General features: G+C 33.3%; 4 protein-coding genes across 5 annotated transcripts; 1 reads left to right on the top strand and 3 right to left on the bottom strand.

Annotated features, from left to right (window-relative positions):
- Positions 1-294: 294 nt before the first annotated feature.
- LOC125208302 (non-functional NADPH-dependent codeinone reductase 2-like) lies at positions 295-1,895 on the bottom strand. Its single transcript, XM_048107884.2, has 4 exons — positions 1,751-1,895; positions 1,460-1,635; positions 938-1,181; positions 295-817 (listed from the first exon to the last, which is right to left on the bottom strand). Exons 1-4 carry the CDS (start codon positions 1,868-1,870, stop codon positions 407-409), a joined length of 951 nt encoding a protein of 316 aa, XP_047963841.1. The 5' UTR covers positions 1,871-1,895; the 3' UTR covers positions 295-406.
- Positions 1,896-3,468: 1,573 nt separating this feature from the next.
- LOC125204986 (uncharacterized) lies at positions 3,469-6,213 on the bottom strand. Its single transcript, XM_048103765.2, has 2 exons — positions 4,372-6,213; positions 3,469-4,186 (listed from the first exon to the last, which is right to left on the bottom strand). The coding sequence occupies exons 1-2, from the start codon at positions 6,080-6,082 to the stop codon at positions 3,525-3,527; spliced, it is 2,373 nt and encodes a 790-aa protein (XP_047959722.1). The 5' UTR covers positions 6,083-6,213; the 3' UTR covers positions 3,469-3,524.
- A 1,645-nt stretch (positions 6,214-7,858) lies between these two features.
- On the bottom strand, positions 7,859-9,892 carry LOC125203139 (NADPH-dependent aldo-keto reductase, chloroplastic-like). The gene is made up of 4 exons (XM_048101430.1): positions 9,739-9,892; positions 9,473-9,648; positions 8,945-9,188; positions 7,859-8,491 (listed from the first exon to the last, which is right to left on the bottom strand). Exons 1-4 carry the CDS (start codon positions 9,856-9,858, stop codon positions 8,081-8,083), a joined length of 951 nt encoding a protein of 316 aa, XP_047957387.1. The 5' UTR covers positions 9,859-9,892; the 3' UTR covers positions 7,859-8,080.
- A 4,365-nt stretch (positions 9,893-14,257) lies between these two features.
- LOC125208280 (pectin acetylesterase 8-like) lies at positions 14,258-18,554 on the top strand. Of its 2 annotated transcripts, none has more exons than XM_048107861.1 (13): positions 14,258-14,353; positions 14,882-15,030; positions 15,109-15,191; positions 15,590-15,719; positions 15,944-16,023; positions 16,127-16,216; positions 16,712-16,836; positions 16,939-17,002; positions 17,143-17,196; positions 17,294-17,371; positions 17,695-17,806; positions 17,916-18,055; positions 18,174-18,554. In XM_048107861.1, exons 2-13 carry the CDS (start codon positions 14,883-14,885, stop codon positions 18,276-18,278), a joined length of 1,209 nt encoding a protein of 402 aa, XP_047963818.1. In that variant the 5' UTR covers positions 14,258-14,353; position 14,882; the 3' UTR covers positions 18,279-18,554. The 2 variants fall into 2 exon arrangements, with proteins under 2 accessions (XP_047963818.1, XP_088918182.1); XM_089062056.1 differs by having other exon boundaries at positions 14,272-14,357.
- Positions 18,555-22,588: the final 4,034 nt, after the last annotated feature.

Here is a 22,588-nt window from a genome sequence, read left to right as displayed (position 1 = left end):
ATGAATTTCCCACCTCTCTTTATTAAAGGTTGTACTGTAAATTGTTCGAATCGAATTGACATACTTGTGTGGGTATCAAAAATAGTGAATTCATTTGCAAGATTCGATCAAATTGAGGAAACGAACTACACAATAAGTTCTTTGGTTGTGTAATTAAATGCTCGATACACAATCTTAATTACAAATATGATCTTATTTTTGTTAATATTTTTTTGTTGCGCATGAATAGATGATGACAAGAATTTCTTAGCAACTCATGTAGAATGTGAGCCGAGTTTCCCATCACGGTCCGACTCATGCAAACTATCATTGATATATTATCAATTCAAACCAAACAAAACATTACATGTAAGGATAAAAAGTTTAAATGACTAGAGGTGCTAAAGCTCCCCTCACTACAAATACATCAAATCTCATCATCCCACAAATCTTGAAGGGTTTTGTAAGGACTAGTTGATTGGTTGACAAATACTTCCCCTCTCAGGATCTTCATCTCTTTAAACATAGAGTCGATTTCGAGTATTTCTTCGTCTTCCAGCTTGAGATCTAGTGCTCCCTTATTCTCCTTCATCCTCTCGTGATTAAAACTCTTCACGATCACGCTTACCTCCTTCGACAAACCCCAGCTCAGAGCAATCTGGGCCGGAGTTGCTCTATGTTTGAGAGCCAGTGACTTAATTAATGGATCTTCAATCACAACCGTTGATCCCCATAGATTCCCTGGCCCCCCAAGAGGAGAATATGCACTAACATGGATATTTTGATCTCGACAAAAATCTCTTAGCTTCTTTTGTCTCCACATAGGGTGCATTTCCACCTATGTATACACATCAAAATTTATTATTATTATTATTATTATTATTATTATTATTATTATTATTATTATTATTATTATTATTATTACATAACCAAATTAAAAGTTGCATTTTTGGACTACCTGATTGATAGCAGGAGGTACAAATGCGAAATCCAAGAGATTTTGGAGCTTTTTGCAAGAGAAATTGCTCACACCAATGCCCCTACACAAGCCCATCTCCAAGCATTTCTCCATGCCGGACCATGTGACATCGAGACATAATGGTTCGAATTCGTCTTCTTTAGGTATTGGGTCGCAAACCCATGACTTCAATCTCACGGGCCAGTGCACTAGGTACATGTCAATATATTCCATTCCCATGATCCTGAAACCATAAATCAAGATATTTAGTATTTCCTTATAATATAAAACTCTTTTCATCTCAAAAAAGAAAGAAAAAATACTACATGACTCATCATTTTCTCAACTAACAATAAATAGTTATATACAAATAAAAAGAAAAAGAAATACAATGGTGGTTTTATCACCCAACCTAATTTTTCATTGATATTTTACTATTTTGATTTAAAAATTCTAGGAAATTTTAACTTCAAATTTCTACGTCCAACTCTATCTATCCGTAAATAGATGATATGCACTTACATTAGAGTTTTTTGGAGTGCCGAAACGGGATCGTGGTGATGGCTTCCCCACAACTTCGAAGTAACGAAAACTTCTTCCCTCTCAATAACGCCGTTCGCTATCGCTTCGTTCAATGCGCCCCCTAAGGCCGCCTCCGAGCCGTATATGCGCGCCGTGTCGAAGTGCCTATATCCCATCTGCATCATCACACATACATAGAAATCAAATCAACACAACACATCACATCACATCAATAACTAGCATTCAACAAAATTGTTCATCTGTGTGTGTTAGAGAGAGAGAGAAATAGACCTTAAGAGCAAGTTGAACAGCTTGCTCAGTGGATTTCCTATCATTTTCAAAAGAGTATGTTCCCATTCCAATCACAGGCATTATCATGCCATTGTTCAATCTAACTTGATCACCTCTCATTATTTTTCTCAATTTATGTTTTCTAACTATATGTTGAAAGTTGTGTATGTGTATATATAGAGATTGGAAGGGAGGCGTGTATATATAGACCAAAAGTCAACCTTGAAGAAACATGATTAAATTAGTGAAAAAATTGAAGCAATCGATATGATTAGCACCGGCCCATATGACTATGATTAGCCAGATTGTGATGTCCCCAAAAATCAGAGTTGGAAGCATAAATTATTAATAGTGATTTTATTTGTCCACGTTTTGGTTAACAACTAATCAACATCAGATAATCTTCGTATAAATAACAGCGCATCACTTAACCTTTGGCTTCTTAGAGAGTTAATTAAACTCAATTAGCTCTTAATATATGTGATTATACTTATAAGTATTATGCTTAAGCCGCCGGTTCATAATTCATGAGAGAGAGAATTATGCTTAATCAAATACTACTAGTAGCTTAATCAAATAATTAAGAGTTTTTTGTAATAACAAGTCGCCTAGACCTTAAATTACTGCTTACAAACGAAAATCCGCATCATTTAAATATGGATATTAAGTTGTTTGAATCTATCTCAATTTTATACTCTTTATCAATTTTAATTTATCTAAACCTTAGAAATTGTACTATCAATTTTATCATTGAAATTTGACTCTAATGGTTGGTCGTGACCTGAGATGACGAAGATAATATATTATTTCGATAAAAAAAATATGTTGTATATACGTACTACAATATTAAATATTTCATTTGTTTGAAATAATTATATCATGAGGAATGATTGGTAAAATTAACACAAATTGAAAAGAAGAGGTAATGGAGTATTATAAAGTTAAAAAGGTTGGAATAGAAGTAAATAATTACTAAAAATTGGGATAGATTTTATTATTAAGTCGGGGCATTAATTAAGAAATGTGTTTTTAAATAGTAGTATATAGTACTAGCATACCAAATTGGACCAATATTGCACAGTTTTTAATTTGTCCATATGTAGTCGTTTAGTTGAGGTAAAATCTCAACAATTTATTTTACAATCAGAATCTAATATCTTATAATTATATCATATACAACATGCAATATTTTAAAGAGTGGCAAAATCTAGTCACGTGACCTCAAGATCACACTATGTCCGCTCAACCACAACATATCACAGTTCATCACTTGCTGAATAAATTCATGGTCTTAGATTTTCAAATTCACCATTTTCAATTAATCATACCGTACAGGTGTTCGTCGCTCAAATTTCTAGCCTCGAGATTATCCAAATTGGACCGAGATTAATTTTGTTATAAGGGAAGATCAATCATTTACTAGACTGATCCCATATGACATAGTTTGAGAATACTTATCAAACTTTAGAGCATCTCCAATGTCGGCTAGCCGGTTGGCTAGCCGATTCGCGTCGCTAGCCGGTGAATTTTTAGTGCTGCTGACGTGGAAGGGAGAGAGAGTGGCTGGCCTATTTGCATTGGAGATGCTCTTATGCAATCTTATATTATCTATCAAACGGAACAATTTATAGTGTGACTGGAACTTCAAATCTGTACATGTACTACAAATTCATGTGACTACAAAAGGAACGTTATTTTTGTGATGAAAAAATATCAAATGTAAAATTATGTGACACAAACCTTTTAATTTTTATTGATGAGGCTAGGTAAGTTGCTACTTCTCCACAATGATTTTGGTAATAAATTCCCTCTCTTTACCTTCAAACTGATCCATCAAGCCAAAATGAGCCATGAGCAACCAAACAAAGCTTATAAGCTCCCCTCCTTTGCTGAGCCGCTCCGCAAGAGGCTGAGGCCGGCAACGGACAGCCGCGTACGTCAGCATCTCGACCCAAACTCTGCTCATTATTTCCCATTTCTGGCCCTTAAGGCGATCGAGCTCTTTGGCTAGCTGGCAGCCGTCGAATAGTACTGATTGGCTCTGATCTCCCTTTATGCTGAATGGCGGTATAGATGTGTTAATGTGATAGATGGAATCTATAACACGGGATCGTTCGTCAGCCCTTTGTCGGTCACTCGAGCATAAGCGTGTCTCAATCTCCCCTAGTCGATCACGCGGGAGCAGAGGTAGAAGCACGACCACAAATAGGGAGAGGACGAAATATGTGATGGGGGAAAGTAGTCCGATTATAAGTAACAAGAGAAATATGCAGCAAACTACAAAAGCGGACTGGACGGTTCTGTAGCGACCAGCACGAAAGATTAGTACTCGTAGGTTTAGTGCAGCAAGTATGATGGGAGTTAGTAGATATTCACAGCAATTTACAAGAGCGTATCTGATGACTGTGATTGTGTTGAGATTCTCCCTCACCGTACCTGCGACATTGAATCATCATTAACTTTTTCAACTGACTTCTTTTATGTTTCTTTAATGAATTTTTTTTTTTGGAGGGGGGTTTGGGGAACAGGGGTGACCAATCAATCAATCACCTTGCTGCACACGGACCAAGAATTCCTAACATTCTTATAAAATATTCAAAGAAAAATAAATAAGATGAGACCTGCGGCGACCATGACCTCAGCACGAGTATCAAGGAGTCGAGTCTGGCCCATATCCGTGAAGCCGTACATGATCGCAGGCTGCATCGCGACTAGATACATCATGTATTCGGAGAGAAGTTTGGAGACAAGTCTTTGTTGATTTAAGCTCAAGTCATGATCGCCACCGTGATATTCCTCCTTTTGGTCATCCTTGGACGACAAACTTCCGGTTTTGCATCCCTTCATTTTCTCATCCCTGGAGAACAAAATATCGGTGGCGATATGCCACGAGAGGAGGCTCTGATCGTAGTCCATCTCGTCAACGTATCGAAGTAGAGGGTTGCTAGAATCATCCATAGACGAGGAGCGGAGGGCGAAGCTGCCCCTCGCTGTGATCACCGTGTCATGGAGAATTCCATGACCTCCTGCTAACTCAGACCTCTTCTTCACCTCGGTGAAGATGTGGTCCTTGAGCATGGGGGTGAATTTATGAGGCTTCACATACCACAGCCCTTCAAAATAGCTACTTACCCCGAACCACTCCATGATTCTCTGCGTCTCCGCTTTGGGGAGGTCGAGGCAGTAGTCGATCAAGTTGTGAGTCGACACTGTCTCCGACCACCCCTCGTAGAACATCTTCAGCCTCCCATGTGGCTTGGAGTCACGTGGGAGTAAAAGGGGCCCGGGCGCCCCGAAACTGAAAGCAGAGTACCAGTAGGTGGCATCCATCGCAATCGCCCCTGCAAGCAATGCGTACGTGATGGCGACATCCGATCCCCCGAACCTCTTCTCCTCCAAGTAGAAGAGCCCCAGCGCCGCTGCAACCAGAGAAGTGGTGAGGAGGCGCAGGAGGCGCTTGTTCACCAGGTTGGCCTTGGTGAAGAGCATCTCGTACATGAAGTTCAGCTCCAGCGCTATGATCCGGAACGCCTCCTCCGCGGTCCTCCTGCGGAAGAAGTTGCGGCTTAGGCGTCGCTCCACGTGGCTGCACTTGAGGTCGACCACGAGGCGCTTGAAGACGGAGAAGAAGCGGTGGGCGTAGAGCAACGTCTCCCTTTCGGAAAGGTCGTGCTCCACGCGGAAGGGCACTCTGGGCGGCACTTCAATCCTCTGGAAGCTCGTGGGGAGGCGGGCCTTCTCCATCGAATCGTGGAGGCCCATAAGCTTCGCGTAGTTGGGCCCGGCGTCGGGCCTTCTCCGGATCGAGTCACGGAGGTTGTTGAAGCAGGCCAGGTACAAACACCGGGTCCGCTCCAAGTACTTGATGAATCCGCACGCGAACACGAGCAGCGTGGGGAGCCAGAGGTGGTTCTCCGCGAGCGTGCGGAAGAAGACATACGTGGCGGAGAAGCACTGGACGCCGAGGGCGAGCGCGTGGCGGTGCCAGAAGTCGTTGTCCTGCAAAGCAAAAGCGGTGATGGAGTCGGGGCCGCCGAGGTGGACCAGGAGAAAGGCGGACCACAGGGCGAGGGGGAGTTTGTGCTTGGTGGTGACGCTGCTGCTGCTGATGATCACGCTCGCGGCATAGTTGGCGGCCCAGTCCGCGACCAGGTATAGGCAGAGGATGGAGCCGAGGACCCAGTTTTTGGAGTGCCATTTCCGGAGAGGGGAGAGGACAAGGAGGAGGATTTGAAGCAAGAGAGAGAGGAGCATCAGGCCTCTCAAATCCCATCTCTCCCAAATGCCCTTGAACACATCGAGCATATAGCTAAATAGACTCGCTTTCCTCATTGTTTTCTACTCTCCACAAAATTATCACTACACTCACCAATGCATATGTGATGTTATCGTACTACTATGTGTTAAAAATCTTAAAATATACCCAAAGAGGAGTATGTCATTTGTGGAGACCAAGTATCTTTTTTGATGACTTGGAGTTTCAAAACTACCTCAAATGAAAATAAGTCTTTGTCCAGAGACCTTTTTTTTGATGATACCAAACACGCAAACTATATTGTGGAGAGACCTTTTCTATAAAAAATAATAAAATAAAACAATGAGTATAAATTTTATAGTATTTTAAATACATTTAGAAAAATACTTTACTAGCTTTAAAAGTTTAAAAAAGTAAGTGAAAGTTGAAAAATTAAAGGATGAGAATTAGTTTATATGGGGACAAACTCTACGGGACTTGAATTAATTTCGAGGTTGCGGGCTATTCGATTTCGGGGTACTACAATCAGGTTATAAATTTTCATCTCTAATCGAGCTAATTTGTGAATTTTTGGATTGAATTGACAACCCTAGCTATGACCAACGAGAACTTGAAGTGGTGGCCTAGTAAAAATATCAATTGTGACCAACGAGGACCTTGCATGTGTGGATTCTAATAATCCACATTAATTGTGAAAGCCAACTGATGTGAAGTTTACTGATCAAATAAATTCTTAATTCCCGTAGGTGAATCTTTTGGGATGACGGATAAAGAGGAAAAATTATCCCTAAAAACTAGTAGGTGGAGTACTACTATAATTTATTAGAATAGAGGATTTTTTTTGTCCTACAAACTCTATTTTTTTGCTTTACACAACGCAATATGTATATGCACCATTACAAGAAAAGTTTGGCCGAAATTTAGGATGCATTTCGTCGGATCGCAGCAAAGTAAACTCATAAAAGGTTCCTCTATATAATAACGACATGACATTGCAATAAAATAATGTATAAAGATGGAGTACCATACATGGAAGAAAAGAATACATCAAACTCGTGAAACATCAAACCAAAAGGTGATTCCTTTGTTGCAATACTATTTCTTTCGGACATAACTGCCTTTTCAGTAATCATCGGAGATTAATTAACGTTAAACTAAAAGCCTGGCGTGAAACACGTGCAGAGGTAATACTACAAAAAATTACCTTTGAAATTTAAAGGTATATTATTGATCATTAACTTGGATGTATAATTTTGAACTCATGTTGGAATAACTATCTCAAAAAGACTGATAAAATTAATACTCAATAAATTAAAAGGTGATAAATCAATAAGTTTAATAGAATTAATAATATAATTGCCAGACAAAAAATTTGAAAAAATTTCAAGGTTAAAAAATTATTAACTCATGACATTAATTATGAAGTATGCTTTTCAAATGCATAGGGTAGAGTTAAATAAGTGAATTAGTACACCAAGAGTGGTACGAATATTATACCGAACTAAACCAACACAATTTTTCCCTTTGTCTATATATAGTTGTTTGCTTGAGGTAACATCTCAGCAATTTATTTTACAATTATAATCTAATATCTTATAAACCATAGGCACAACTTGCTAATTTTAAAATTCTTATAAATAAACTTTGATACCCTGAAACCTTGTTTGTTGGAGTAGTTTATGATGAAAAATTAAAGAAGTGTGGCAAAATCCAGTCAGTACGTGACCTGAAAGATCACATCATGTTCGCTCAACCACAACATATAGTATAATTCTATTTCGCTTAAGTTTAACTTGTCTCGAGATTGTCCAAATTGGACCGAGATTAATTTTGTCGGAAGGGAAGAGCAAGACTTACAAATCGAGGCTAATCCGATGTGACAAGACTAAGTATTATGCCTTGCTTATGCAACTGAACAATATCATACACTAAATTTTATCTAATCCATCAAACCGAACATCACTACTGTGTAGTATAACTACACTTCAAATCTATACATTTACAATAAATTCCTGTGCTCATAGCACCAATCCATCACAAGAGAAAATTCAATTTTTGCAAATGCATACCAATATTCAAATCTCACCATCCCACAATTCTTGAATTGTTTTGTAGGGGCTTGTTGCATCATTAACATAAACATCCCCTCTCATGATCTTCACCTCCTTCAATTTCGAGTCAATTTCGAGTATTTCATCGTCTTCCAACTTGAGTTCAAGAGCCCCCTTGTTCTCCTTCAACCTCTCCTGATTGAAACTCTTCGCGATTATGCTCGCGCCCTTCGACAAACCCCAGCTCAGTGCGACCTGAGCCGGAGTTGCCCCGTGCTTGAGAGCCATTGATTTGATCAACGGATTCTCAATCACGGCCGTTGATCCCCAAAAATTTCCCGGGGCTCCTATTGGAGAATATGCGCTGACGTGGATGTTGTGGTCCCTGCAGAGATCTCTTAGCTTTCTTTGCCTCCACATAGGATGCATTTCCACCTATTTATGTACCATGGTACAACATTGATTAAATTAATTACTGATTGATGTCAACGACTTCGAGCTGGAAAAAATTTAATCAGTATTAATTAATTTGATTACTAACTAAGTGGTCCTCACAATTTATATACTAATTATTACTATTATTATTCTAGTGTTTGACATAATTTTTATAGTATATGATAAATAGTAAAATTGTTTGATTGTCTGTACTGTTTCGTACACCAACTAGCTGTGCTTATATTTTGTTTGAGATTTTCAGTGTAGCTTTTAAATTATCTAACGATTTGATTCTATGATTTGAGATCATATTGTTCAAAATCTTAAGTAGCTCTGACTATTTATAAAATTTGATTTTGTGTTTCATGAAAAATAATGGTACTTATAATACTGCCGCTCTTCCCAAAAAAATAGTTTATTTACTATTTGTACCACATGATTTGAATTTATTACCTGATTGATAGCTGGAGGTACGGATGCCAAATCCAACAAATTTTGGAGTTTTTTGCAAGAGAAATTGCTAACGCCAATACCCTTACATAAGCCCATCTCCAAGCATTTCTCCATGCCGGACCATGTCACATCGAGACATAATGGTTCGAATTCGTCCTCTTCAGGTATCGGATCGCAAACCCAAGGCTTCAATCGTACAGGCCAGTGCACGAGATACATGTCGATGTATTCCATCCCCATGCACCTGAATTGACTCGAAAAGTTTAGAATATTAATTTTGTGTTGTTACAAAAATGCTTATAGTAAAAAACTAACTAACAATAGAGAAAAAAATTATGCAATAACCATCGGGGAAAAAAACAACAACAGAAAAACGAATAGAGAAAAAACTAACTCCTTATCAAAATTCACTATATAATATGAACATAAGGAAATAGAAGCAAATAAGTAACACACATTCCGATTATCACAAAAAATAAGCAACAACGATAATTTCGAAACCACATGAATTTATATATCCATACATACTTGAGAGTTTTTTGTAGTGCTGAAACAGGATCGTGGTGATGGCTTCCCCACAGTTTAGACGTAACGAAAAGTTCCTCCCTCCGAACGACTCCATTTGATATCGCGTCATTCAGTGCATTCCCTAACGCAGCCTCCGAGCCATAAATTTGCGCTGTGTCAAAGTGCCTATATCCCATCTGCAAGGGCGGGTGCAGAAAAATAGTTTAGGTAAAGCGAAATTTCGGTTTTTTGGTAAATTAAAATTATAGAATAAAATAGAAGAGTACCTTTAGGGCAGCTTGGATAGCATGCTCAGTGATTTTCCTATCATTTTCAAAAGAGTAGGTTCCCATACCAAGTAATGGTATGGTGGTGCCATTGTTCAATCTTACTTGATTGTTTCTCATGATTCTCTCTCTAAAATTCAAAATTTGTGTGCAATTGTAGTGTAATGAATGGTGAGGTTGATGTTTGAGGAGTTGTCAATTTATAGAAAATGGAAGGGGAGAAATTTGGGAAAGTCAACCTTAAAAAACAACTGTAATTTGCGACATTAGTACTAATCGAAGCAACGAACACCGGCCCATATGATTGTGATCTTTGCAAAAGTCAGAGCTGAGATGTGAAGATTAATATTGGAGTTTGGGAATATCGTGCATGCGTGTCTTAATTCGTCCCAAGATATTGTTGTCTCGATTGTTAATTAATTGAGAAAAAAATGAATTGGTTTAATTGGAAATGAGAATTGATGACACAAATGAGTTCCACCATGAGTTTATATAAAAGGATTATTTATCTTTTCTAATCTCAATTTATGATTGACTTTTTTGTTAAATTAAATCATGATTTAATAAAGTTCACAATTATTTCAATAAGATTTCAAATTGTGAATGTCTGGATCGTGATTTGAGAGTTGCGAACTTCAATCTGGTACCTACGTTGCAAGGAATTGCAAATAGAAAGCTGCAAAGTCAAGTCAATGATACATATTAATTAAAAAGGACCTAAAATCAATTGAAATGTTGGAAACGGTGGTGTTTCAAGTCTATTTAGATGACAAAGTTTTGAAGAACCGATGTCTTGTGTACGTCATAAAATTTGGCTTCCACGTTATTACCAATTTTACCAAATATTTAGTTTGTGAGGCAATTACAAGTTGTAGAAAAATTATGATTTAAAAGACAAAGTTTGAAAGTTATAAGTATATAAAAGTTAATAAAAATTTATGATTTCAGCTCTTCTTTATGATAATATATCAAATGTTTATTTAAAATATTTGTAAATTTGTTGAAAGTTGTTGCTAAAAAACATTGGAGAGTCGGAGTGACTTAAAATTCTTATTTAAATTGGTTAAGGGCACAACACACAATGTACGTGGCGGATAAATATATAAAATAATTGATTTATTTTTAGAAAATACACTACCTATCAAATGTTTAATTATTGGTCCATGCGTTGACATTGGACAAGACTTTAGATTATTTACAAGTTTGAAAATTGCATCATTATGTCTAACATTTTTAATTTATGGTTTTGACTTAATTTAGATTTTTTTTCTATTTTCCGGAACAGATGAATGGATCCTTTGTGAATGTCAAAGAGTTGAGACTGAAAAAAAATGATTTTGACATTTTTAATATCTAAATAAGATTTGAAGATCTTTGTATGCTTAATCATGATATTAATTATTAGATGTATTATAAAAGGATTTGACGTCTCCCACGTGGCGCCTCCTTATAACTTTGAACCTCATCACTAATATTGTGATTGGATAAAATAACGTGGTTGCAGAATAATGTATTTTATTAAAAGTACTAAGTAAAACATAAAAATATTACTAATAGATTAAAGTCAAATCTTTTGGTTACTCTTTTGGTTGCCGGAGCTATATATTTGAAATTTTGAGTATAGAATTTTGACAAAATATATTTTCTATTTTCTATTGTAATGAAAGAGATTTTTGTATGATAATATATATAACTATTGAAAATTCGACAACGTTATCCAAATATATATATAAAAAAAGGACTCTTAACTTGGTTGAGATTTAAGCCTCTCATCATGGTTATGCGTGTCAGTGTTCGCAAATATCACTAACATACATTTAAGTACATACATCGTCGCTCTGAATCAACGGGTGTGCATGGTATATTGACAGAATTTATAATCATTTATGATTATAAGTTATAACAATTATGTTTTAAGCATACTAGAAAAATTGAAGAGAGGTATAACTAAGTTGGTGGTTTTAGCGGTTATTTTCACTTGAAAAATTATTATAATTTTCATAAATCGGTTAGAAGTTACTAACTTACAAGTAGTTGCCATGTTCAAACATCATCCCATAATTTTCATACAATGTATTTTGGACACTAAGTAGTCAACCAAAACATATTAAAAACATTTCTTAGCCTTTGGCTTCTTAGAGGGCTAATCACTAATTATGTCTAATTAGAGCCTTCAACAGTGATTATATAAGATCTATGCCAACACATAATAATAATTGATGAGAGAGGGAGATGTGACTCACCAAGTAATTAGTGTTTGGCTAAGTAGTGGTTGAGTGAGTTGGTTGATGTTAGTTTGGTGCTGACTCTTAAGTGTCATTTATTATTAAGAACCATAAATAAATGAAATGAAGACTTAAATTGGAGTATTAAATTAACATAAGACTCGACTTTGATTTTTATTACACGACCAGTCTAAAACCCACACTCAAAATCATATAGAACTCTAGTAGTATTAATTATAAGTTGATTTAGTCGTTTAGGACAATGGAGGAGGTAGAAATTTTATTTCATAGAACTAAAAAGACATTTCACAATTCCCTTCATAAGGTTTTCCTCAAAATCAAATCAATACATGCCTCAAAAAGTTATTTTTATTACAATTTATTATTATTAATATTATAGCAAAGGTGATCAAGATTCTCAAATCTAGCAATAATAATATTTATTAAATTATACTTATAACATATAATAAGTAATATCATTACAATTTTTATGAAATACTAGTTAATATAAATATGGAGTAATTTATAAAGTGGGATAAATAAATGTATGAAATGACATGATATAAAATAAATAATAAATTCGCCCTTTTTATTTTGGCCAGTGAAATTTGGAAATTTTGAAACCACAATTTTTTTTTTTAATCAATTAGAGTTTATTAGCTATCAGACTATAATGACCTTTCTTGTATGAAAGATGATAATGCAAATGCAAAAATTGGGATTACATGTCTCAACAAAACCATTGAACAAAATGCAAATAGCAAACTTCATTGTAACAAAATATTGTGTCTGGTATCATGAAATTGGGCCTGTGGATTAAAATTGAACCATGAAAGCCCCATTGTTTATATATGGGCTAACTAGCCCAAAAATAGTCATTTATTTCTCCAACAATATAGATCCATTTTTCCTAATTCATTCTAAATTTTCAAATATGTCATTTCTCTTTACTATTTTATATTGAAATTATTTATATGATGTTAGTATGCCATTTCATAGCAAACATGTGTTATAGTCTATTTTGGTAAAGGTCAAAATCGACGAACTTATTCTTCTATGGTGGGCTAGTGATGGGCTCACTACAAATTAATTAAAAAATGAAATAAAAATTAGTTAGTCCTATATAATACGATAAAAAAGCTTGAATTTTTTAATACTACTAGATTTGTTTTTTATGAAATTAATACTGTGAAATCTACAAAAATAGATGTCTTACCATGCTATTAGTTCATGGCATTGCTAATAAATCCACAAAAGGAATCTGCATAATTGGAATGCCATATATTTCATTTTTTTTATCAACTCTTAGGTAGTTGATAATTCTAAAAAGACAACAATTTAAGGTTTATTTATGTGTTAATTGCCATGAGCCCGTGACTTAATTGTTATGTCTATCATTAATATGAACAAGGCATGTGTTGAAAGATGTTATACACACTAGCGTGTGGAGAATGAGTTAAAAAGAAAATATATTTATATATTGACGCGACATTAAACCAACTTAAGACAAAAGAATCAAATACATTTATTTTTATGTTAAGCTGTAATAAAATCAATGCTCATTGATGATGGTGATTCATGGATAATGTCATGTTATAGTGTCGGTAATGATAATCGGATAATGTCCTATTGTCTGTCGTCTGTTTTTCGATAATAATTTTATTTAATTGAGCATTTTATACAGTAGTAAGGATACACTTTATAAAGATGATGAGATTAAAATGCTACACACAATATGCATGGAAATTAATTAATTATACTTGGTAAGAAGAAAAAGGTGTATGGACTCAAGAATGTGCTTATGGGATTTTCCTCGAGGCATGTTCATTGTCAAAATATATCATTGCCTTGCTTAAAATTAGCTAATAGATGGAGATTAGTTAATATTATAAAACTTATTAGTATAAGATAGTATAACACAAATTTAATATTTTAAACCTTCCACTTTTGAATCTGCAAACTCTTTCCAGACAAAACAAAGAGTACTCGGGCTGATCTAATTAATAAAATTAGCTAATAGATGGAGATTAGTTAATATTATAAAACTTATTAGTATGTATAACACAAATTTAATATTTCAAACCTTCCACTTTTGAATCTGCAAACTCTTTCCAGACAAAACAAAGAGTACTCGGGCTGATCTAATTAATAACATTATAATGGCCCATCTTGAATTTTCTATTTGTATTATATTAAAATGATTTAGTTAAGCACCATAATTTTAGCACGGTTTTTTATAATCTAAATTATTCAATATATATATAATTAACCTATATGCTTCAAAACACCACCAAAACAAAATCTCAATCTCAAAATATTTCAAACCTCTCTCTCATCTCTGCATTGTGCTTTGTTTACTCGCTTTTTTCTGCACAAAAGAGTCATCACAGGTAGGTAATGTTTATGTTTATGCAAAATGTGGATGTTTTGTTTATGAGCATAGAAGAAAGTATTGAAGTTATATTGTTATTACAAAAATGTTGAAACTTGTCAATTAATTACGTTGTAGTAATTTGTAAGTGGATTATTGCTTGTGGTCTCGTGAAGTTTCAATTGTATGAGTTATTGATAACTAGTATTTGCATGTGTAGTCTCCATAAAACTTTTTACTCCTTTTATACATATATGGTCATGATCCCTTAAGAATTCTTCTTAAAGTAAGATCGTATAACCAATTTAGATCATTGGATTAGAAATCTCAGATGATCTAGATCAATTCCGTCATGTCAGTCTTAGTTACAAGTATTTCAGTTTGAGGGTATGATTGAAAATATAGGTTGTAGTTAGGTAATCACTTTGAATATCACATAATTCTCTTAGATTAAATTTTTTTAATTTTTAATGGACAATTGAACCCTCTGCATTAAAATTATTGAGGATGGATTTGTACTTTTGTTTTTGGTTTTTTGGTCATGAAGGATGGGAAGCCACATTCAGGGCACAAATGCCATATGGTTAAAAATAATCATTTATTTGCTCGTCTTCATCGAACCTCAAGTCAATAGTCAAAACATTGACCAAGAACTCAATGTTACATTCATCACAAATGCGGTAAAAAAAGGCGCAGGTAATATTTGTGATTTCCAACAATTTTATTACCAATGTTTTATACTTATATTGTCTGATAAACAATTGATGTACATAGTTTGCTTGGATGGAAGCCCTGGGGCCTACTATTTTGCTAAGGGATTCGGAGATGGAGTTCACAATTGGATGATTTATCTACCAGTAAGTACTCACATTCAAATATGTACTACTATTATTATATATTCATATTCATTATATATTAACGACAACTAACACATGTATCTTCAAAGTTTTCATAATTCATCTTCTAATTATTTCTCTCTTGCTACCCAAACCTCTCATGTTGTAGCTGCTTTCTTTGATGCCGACAATGAAAACTAACTGTTAACATTGAAAACGTTAAAATTCTGGTTCCGCCACTGTATATATATTGCCTAGATAATTCAACTTAGTCCTTTTTTTTTGTTATGTTTATTTAGTCACAAGAAGAAAATCATAGAATGTTTCCTATGTATATGTTTATGCCTTAATTCTTTGTGATATTTTAGTAGTGTTGTTTGATTAATTTAAATAGTTAGAGTTTGTGATTTTCATATTAGGGTGGAGCATGGTGTAATTCAACGGATGAGTGCCTCCGCAGAAGCAAGAACGATTACGTAGGATCCAACAAAAATGTTGCACCTATGGCTTTGGGTACTATCCAGAGTCAAAACAAAAGTTTAAATCCAGGTATTAATTATTTACACTCATAAAAATTATATAAGTAATTGAGTTTATATCTCTTAATGCTATGCATTTAGGAGGTTCAATAATCATTACTTAAAAAATTATACTACTAGTATATGTTCAATATTTGCCTCAATCAAGAATTACATTAAAAGAATCATTATACAAACTAAACAAATTAATATGAAAAGATATATGCATAAATAATTGGTTAATTTTTTATTCAGATTTTTATAATTGGAACAAGGTGTATATCCGGTACTGTGACGGTGCATCATTCATGGCAGATGTCGAAACCGTCAATCCGGTATGTCTATGGCAATTTATTTTAAATTTTTTTTTGCATTATATAAAATAGTTAAAAACTTGATTAGATAAATTAGCTATAATTACATCTTATTTATGTCAAGGAAACAAAACTACATCTGAGAGGAAGGAGAATCTTCGCCTCTGTATTGGAAGAGCTCATTACTACTAAAGGGATGAGTAATGCGGAAAATGTACGTGTTATTTGTTAAATTCTCTAAATTCTGTCCCACATCGACTTGGTGATGATCCAATCTAATCTATATAAGTGTGGATAACCCCCTCCCTTATGAGGCCTTTTAAGGGGTGAGTGACCCATTTCTAATATGGTATCAGAGAGGGCCCAAGTTGATGATGGTTTTCTCTTTATCTCTTATCTACCTCACGAGTGGAAGACCGATGTCCTTTCCGGCCCACACGTGAGGGGGCGTGTTAAAACTCTCTAAATTCTGTCCCACATCGACTTGGTGATGATCCAATCTAATCTATATAGTGTGGATAACCCTCCCCCTTATGAGGCATTTTAAGGGGTGAGTGACCCATTTCTAATATTATTGTAATTTTATTTATATAACATTATTAAATTTCGTTCTATTGTGTGAATTATTTTGCAAACTCAAACTTTTGATATACATCCCCTACCTAAATAAATTTCAACGTCCGCCCCTAACGAAGCGTGTTGGAGACAGGCTTTACTTGTAGGAAACTCTGCCGGTGGGTTGGCCGCGATCTTAAACTGTGACCGTTTCCATTCTTTTCTCCCTGGTGCGTGTCGAGTAAAATGCATTTCAGATTCTGGCGTTTTCATACAAGGGTAAGATTCGAACGAAGAATTTATATAAACTTGAATTAAATTTTGGTGATGAACACTTTTAAGTGTTACTATCTCTTTAATTTGTTGTGTTGGAACGTATAGGAATGATCTCCATGGTGCCCAAGACATTGCCAAAAAGTATTTTGCCAGTGTAGTTAAATTTCATGTAAGGATTTTTGTTTATGCGACAATAGTACAAATAATAGCTATTTATATTATGTATATATATTATACATGGAACATTCTTCATTATAGAGTTTTATCTCATTTAATACATGATAAAATCACCATCTTTGTTTTTTTCAGGAATTAGACAAATATTTGCCCCAGTCATGCACACGGAGATTGGATCCAGAATTGGTTATTTATATATACTCCATATTAAGTTTTTTTTTCTCTCTCTCATTATTATATTTGAAACATCGCTAACTAAATAGGCTTTCATAAAAATTCTCAGTGCTTTATCCCGGGAAATGTCGTCGAAGATATCCAGACACCGTTGTTTTTGTTACATTCGAATTTCGACTTATACCAAGTAAGTTATTTCATTTGCAAAGATACAAAAAGAAAATATAAAGAAAAAAAATAAGATAAATGTACATAAATTATATCAATGTTTATAAAATTTAATTAGTTTGATTATGTTTATTTTAAAATTTTAATCTTAATTATGTAATACTCCGTTTTCAATACAAAAAATTGGAGTAATTGTTTTCGATCGAGTAGGTAGATATTTAATAAAGATTAAAGATAAATGTGTGTTCAGTCTTTTTCAAACTTAACGAACAATATAGCATAAGTAACAAGTTATTTATTATCAGCAGCTAAGAATTATGATTTGTTTGTGTAATTTTCCAGATATCTAAACTTGCAATACCAAATCATCCAAATAACGAAGGCTGGGAAAATTGCACGAAAAATTTTAGCAGCCTTCAGAGTTGCACATCCAACCAACTACATGTCATAATGGGTAATTTAAATTCTTCATAGTGTTTCGATTTTCTATTATAACTATAGTTTCTAAAATATAATTTTTTTGATTAATATTATCCTGCATAATTATCTGAATTAAATTTCAGATATTCATAGATTATTACTGAAGACATTGGAGGGATTAGTTGATAATCCATCAAGAGGATTATTTATCATTTCATGTTATATCCACGATATTAGTACTAATCTACACAATTGGCAAGGAATACCCATTTTACAAAATAAGGCAAGTTTGTTTAATAATCATATTTGCATTTTTGTTTGCGAACTTGCTTTTTGATTTAGATCTTGAATTAGATTATTCATTTTTTTATGATATTTTTGTTTTTGTTTTGGATTTACAGACAATTCAACAAGCCATAGGTGACTGGTATTTCGATAAAAGCAACGTTCAAATCATAGACACTCAACATTCATGTCCTATTAATTGTGACAGAACAATAGATTAAACCAATAATGAACTATCAAGTTCAAATCCATTAATTTTATCTACATTTATTTATTGAATGTATATTTGATTTTCAATTGTGAAGTTACAAAATATGTTATCTATCAAGTTTATATATGTTGTTCTCGCCTGGTTAGAAGATTTAATTGTATTATAATCATAGATTGGGCAATGAACATATATTTCCAAGAACTCAAGTTCAATTTTTGGTCAAATTAAATTCTTGCTGTACTTTTAAGATATTTTTCATTTGGCAATAAATTTTGTTCTCATTCAACAGTCATTTATAGTTTTATACTAAAGTACATTGTAACAAATTATCTAACTTAGATGCATTTATAGTTTTATATTCAATTAATTAAATTATGTTGTACTAATAAATTAACTCAACAACAATGGGACGTGAAAATTACTAATTAATAATGAAAGATGGAACAATTATAGTTTTCAAACTTGATAAGTTGTAGTTTTATTTTTTAAAAATCTCACATAAACCAAAATTTAACTAAACATCGTCATTTATTTAGTAATTAAGGGCCCAATATATATGTTACGAAACACATGCTAATGGGCTAAAGAGTGAACTCTAAAAGAAACACGGCCCAATAAGGGCCCAAAAGACATGTAAGTCAATGGGACAAGAGAGTGTAACATAAAATCCACGAAATGAAATAGATACTGACCAAATTGATACTATAAATTAAAAGAAATAAAATATACCCACTTACAACATGCATAATAACCTTAGGTTTCTAATATCGTTTTCTCGAGTCAAACTATTTCATCAAGTTGAGAACTGTTGGTATCCAAATTTTAGTGATAATGTTACCTTGTAGGATAATTGAAGTTTGATGTATCAGTTATTTAATTTGAATTTATATACATATATATTCTCAACATACCGCGATTATATATAAAACGTCTTACTAGTGTTCTACTTTGATAGGAAAAGATTAATTTGTCGCAATCTCTGACATATTTGCAACTACTACTATACAATTTGAAATACTTAAAAATAAATCACTAGTGATAACCACTGCTTAACTAAACTAATTATATTAATATAGTTAAAATTTTCATGAAATCAGTATGGTATTTGTAATATTATTGAAAGTTACTAGCCTATTGTCTTACTAGTGTTCAACTTTGATAGGAAAAGATTAATTTGTCGCAATCTTTGGCATATTTGCAACTAGGCCTGCTTATTCGGCCGGTTCCGGTTCTACCCGGTCCGGTTGACCGGGTACCCGGTTACAAATTTTCATAAATTTGGGAACCGGAATCGGAATCGAATCCGGCCGGTTCCGGTTCCGAACCGGTCGGGTAAGAACCGGTCGGTTCCGGTTCCGAACCGAAACCGATTTGTAGTTTCAATTTTAATTTTTTTAAAATAATTCAACATATAGAAATATAACAATTAATACCGAAAAATTCAAATAAATACAAATCAATAAAATAACAATATTCATCATCCAATATTCCAATACCTAAAAACTATAATTCAATAAATACCTAAAATAGTTAATACCTAAAAGTTCAAATAAACATAAAAAATTGCAAATCAACAAGATAACAATATGCATCAACCAATATTTAAATACCTAAAACAATAATTTAATCATAAATTACTAAAAAATCTAACACTAAAAATTAAAATCTATGCACAACAAAATACGAGTATACAACCAATATTCTAATAAGGCAATAATATTCAAAAGACCAAAATCTTAATTACTCTATTTTGATTTTAGAAAAAAATCGATATATTAATACATTTAATCATTCACTTTAAACTTGATTATTTTAATAAAAAAAATCTTAATTAATTATGAGTTATTTTTTAAAAAAATCAATTATTTTTGAGTTATCATAATAGGAGCGAATCAACAAATGGTGCGAAAGATTGAAGATTGATCACAAAAAGTAATAGTACTTTCGTTTTGCAAAGGCAGTAATCACTTTTGCTAATAGGATAATCAAAAATATTTTAAGAATAATAAAACAAATGAAATATCCTTAGTTTAATATTTTAATTTATATTTAAATTTTATAATCTCTAAAATTGATATATATTTATTCGGTTCCGGGTAAGAACCGGTCGGTTCCGGGTAGAACCGGAATCGGAATTTTCGAAAGCATAAGAACCGGAACCGGAACCGGAACCGGTTTTTCCGGTTCCCGGTTCCTCAATTACCCGGCCGGTTCCGATTCCGGTACCGGGTACCCGAGAACCAGAGAACCGGTTAAGCAGGCCTCAAACACTATACAATTTAAAATACTTAAATAAATCACTAGTGATAACAACTGCTTAACTAAACTAATTAAATTAATATAGTCAAAATTTTCATGAAATCAGCAATGTATTTGTAATTTTATTGAATGTTACTAGCCTATTGTTTTTTAATCTTTTGGCCCAATAAGGGCCCAAAAGATATATTGAAAATATAGGCCCATGTTACTAACAAGAAATGGAGCTTGGATGGAAAATTGAAAAAATGGAATTGTTGTGTGCCTTAACTATTTTCAGATAAAATTTCAATTGATTATACATAATTTGCCTCGTAATTGTAACAAGATTCAGTAAAATTTAACCAAGTATATAAATTAACTCCTTTTATTTGTCTGTCACCGCATACGAATATTATATTCTCATCCAATCTAAACGCTCTCTATCATCAACATGACAACAGCTAATTCATTGATATTAATCATCGATAAATCCAAATTTAGCAAAGTATAGTTTAATTTACAGAAAATTTTAAATTGTTTTTTGTTATTATCGATGTAAATAGAAAACAACCGACTCTAAACATGACAGCTAACTCATTGACATTAATCACCGCTAAATCCAAATTGTGCAAATTATAGTTTACAGAAAATTTTAAAATAGTTTTTTTTGTCACGATTGATGTGAACAGAAAACGACCCACTAGATCCCAGCCATTTACCGTATACTTCCATCGTTCCATAAGAATATGCATTTTGGTTTCGATACAAATTTTGAAATAAAATAAGTAAAGTAAGAAAGAGATAGAGAGAAAAAGTAATTAAAATATTAATTGTTATAGTGGAGAATGAAATTCACTTTATTAGATATAATAGTTTTCAAAATTAAAATGTGCATATTCTTGTGGGACGGATAAAAAATGAAAGAGTGTTGTATAATAAGAAATGCATAAAACTAATCATGGTTGTTAAATTTTGACATAAACAGAACAAAAGACCATTTCTGGATTCACAAGTTGCAGAATCTATAATTGCAAAATGATTAATATATTCACGTTAGTTCATATTATATTAATGTACCTAAGCCGCTGACTTTGTCATGTACGTATAATGCAAACATGTTCTGAATATTAAACAAGATCAATTGTAACTCTTGATAACTTGACGTAGTATGGATTTATTTGTCCATGTCTTTGTTGCACATGCTGAAGTTTGATGTTCATTTCGACTTAGGGCGTATTGAGTGGTCTTTTAAGATGACGAGTCATCCATTTCTATAAGGTATCAGAGTAGACCCAAGTGGAAGTCCGATTTAAGAGGGAATCTTTGGTGCAGACGGCCACAATCTAAACCAGATAATAAATTATAATCAAATTTCATATTGTTCGATTAGTGAATCTTAATTAATTGAAGATTTATTACACGTACGCTAATTAAACTTAATTAACTTTGATCACATATGAAGTTATCACTCAACTTACTTTATAACAGATTTTAGTGTTCGAATAAATTAAATTGTATTCCGAAAGGGCAGTTTCTTGAAAAATAAAAAATTATGCAAAAACTAATTTCGTTAAAATGTTAACATAAAATAAACTTACTGAAAATTGATGTATTGTGTTTGTTAGGAACCATGTGAAAGGAAAATAATGTGTAGATCCTTTTGAGTTTATTTATCGCATAAAACTGCAAACAGTAAGGACTCTAGGTTGTTAAGTTTAAAATAATGCAAATGTTCATTATTATTAATTAACTGACGCATTACATATTTTATATTTAAAATAACTACTTTAATTTGACTTCGAGCGTTTGACAATGAAATTTGAACCAAACCAATAATTGCTTACGGATTGTTTTGTATTATGTGAGAAAGTTCAATTATTGGTTGGTTCAAATTTTATTGTTGAACCTTGTTGGATCCAATGCCAGCCTGTATTGTTGAACTAAACATATGCATATATTTAGCATATTTAATTATCATCTCCAAAATAGTTCGATTATAATTCCTGCGTCCATGGTCTAATAAAGTCTCATTTTACTTAAACGCGGGTTTTACATATGAAGTATATTGGATAAAAAATGTAA

Source organism: Salvia hispanica, chromosome 6 (genome assembly GCF_029641045.1).
Source record: "Salvia hispanica isolate PSC_SH4W2 chromosome 6, Shi_PSC_v1, whole genome shotgun sequence".
In the NCBI taxonomy this organism is placed as follows: domain Eukaryota; kingdom Viridiplantae; phylum Streptophyta; class Magnoliopsida; order Lamiales; family Lamiaceae; genus Salvia; species Salvia hispanica.
Note: the sequence above shows the minus strand (reverse complement) of the source record. Positions and strands in the feature narration are given on the sequence as shown.

Bases quoted from the DNA above. Each gene is read 5' to 3' on its own strand.
- LOC125204986 (XM_048103765.2), bottom strand. From the start codon at position 6,082: ATGAGGAAAGCGAGTCTATTTAGCTATATGCTCGATGTGTTCAAGGGC. The intron at 4,187-4,371 runs GTCTCATCTTAT...TCAATGTCGCAG, and splicing joins TGAGGTCATGGTCGCCGCAG to GTACGGTGAGGGAGAATCTC.
- LOC125208280 (XM_048107861.1), top strand. From the start codon at position 14,883: ATGGGAAGCCACATTCAGGGCACAAATGCCATATGGTTAAAAATAATC. The intron at 16,024-16,126 runs GTATGTCTATGG...ATTTATGTCAAG, and splicing joins ATGTCGAAACCGTCAATCCG to GAAACAAAACTACATCTGAG. The intron at 16,837-16,938 runs GTAAGATTCGAA...TGGAACGTATAG, and splicing joins TCTGGCGTTTTCATACAAGG to GAATGATCTCCATGGTGCCC.
- LOC125203139 (XM_048101430.1), bottom strand. From the start codon at position 9,858: ATGAGAAACAATCAAGTAAGATTGAACAATGGCACCACCATACCATTA. The intron at 9,649-9,738 runs GTACTCTTCTAT...CCGCCCTTGCAG, and splicing joins CTATCCAAGCTGCCCTAAAG to ATGGGATATAGGCACTTTGA. The intron at 8,492-8,944 runs GTAATAAATTCA...GTACATAAATAG, and splicing joins TACCTCCAGCTATCAATCAG to GTGGAAATGCATCCTATGTG.
- LOC125208302 (XM_048107884.2), bottom strand. From the start codon at position 1,870: ATGAGAGGTGATCAAGTTAGATTGAACAATGGCATGATAATGCCTGTG. The intron at 1,636-1,750 runs GTCTATTTCTCT...GTGATGATGCAG, and splicing joins CTGTTCAACTTGCTCTTAAG to ATGGGATATAGGCACTTCGA. The intron at 818-937 runs GTAGTCCAAAAA...GTGTATACATAG, and splicing joins TACCTCCTGCTATCAATCAG to GTGGAAATGCACCCTATGTG.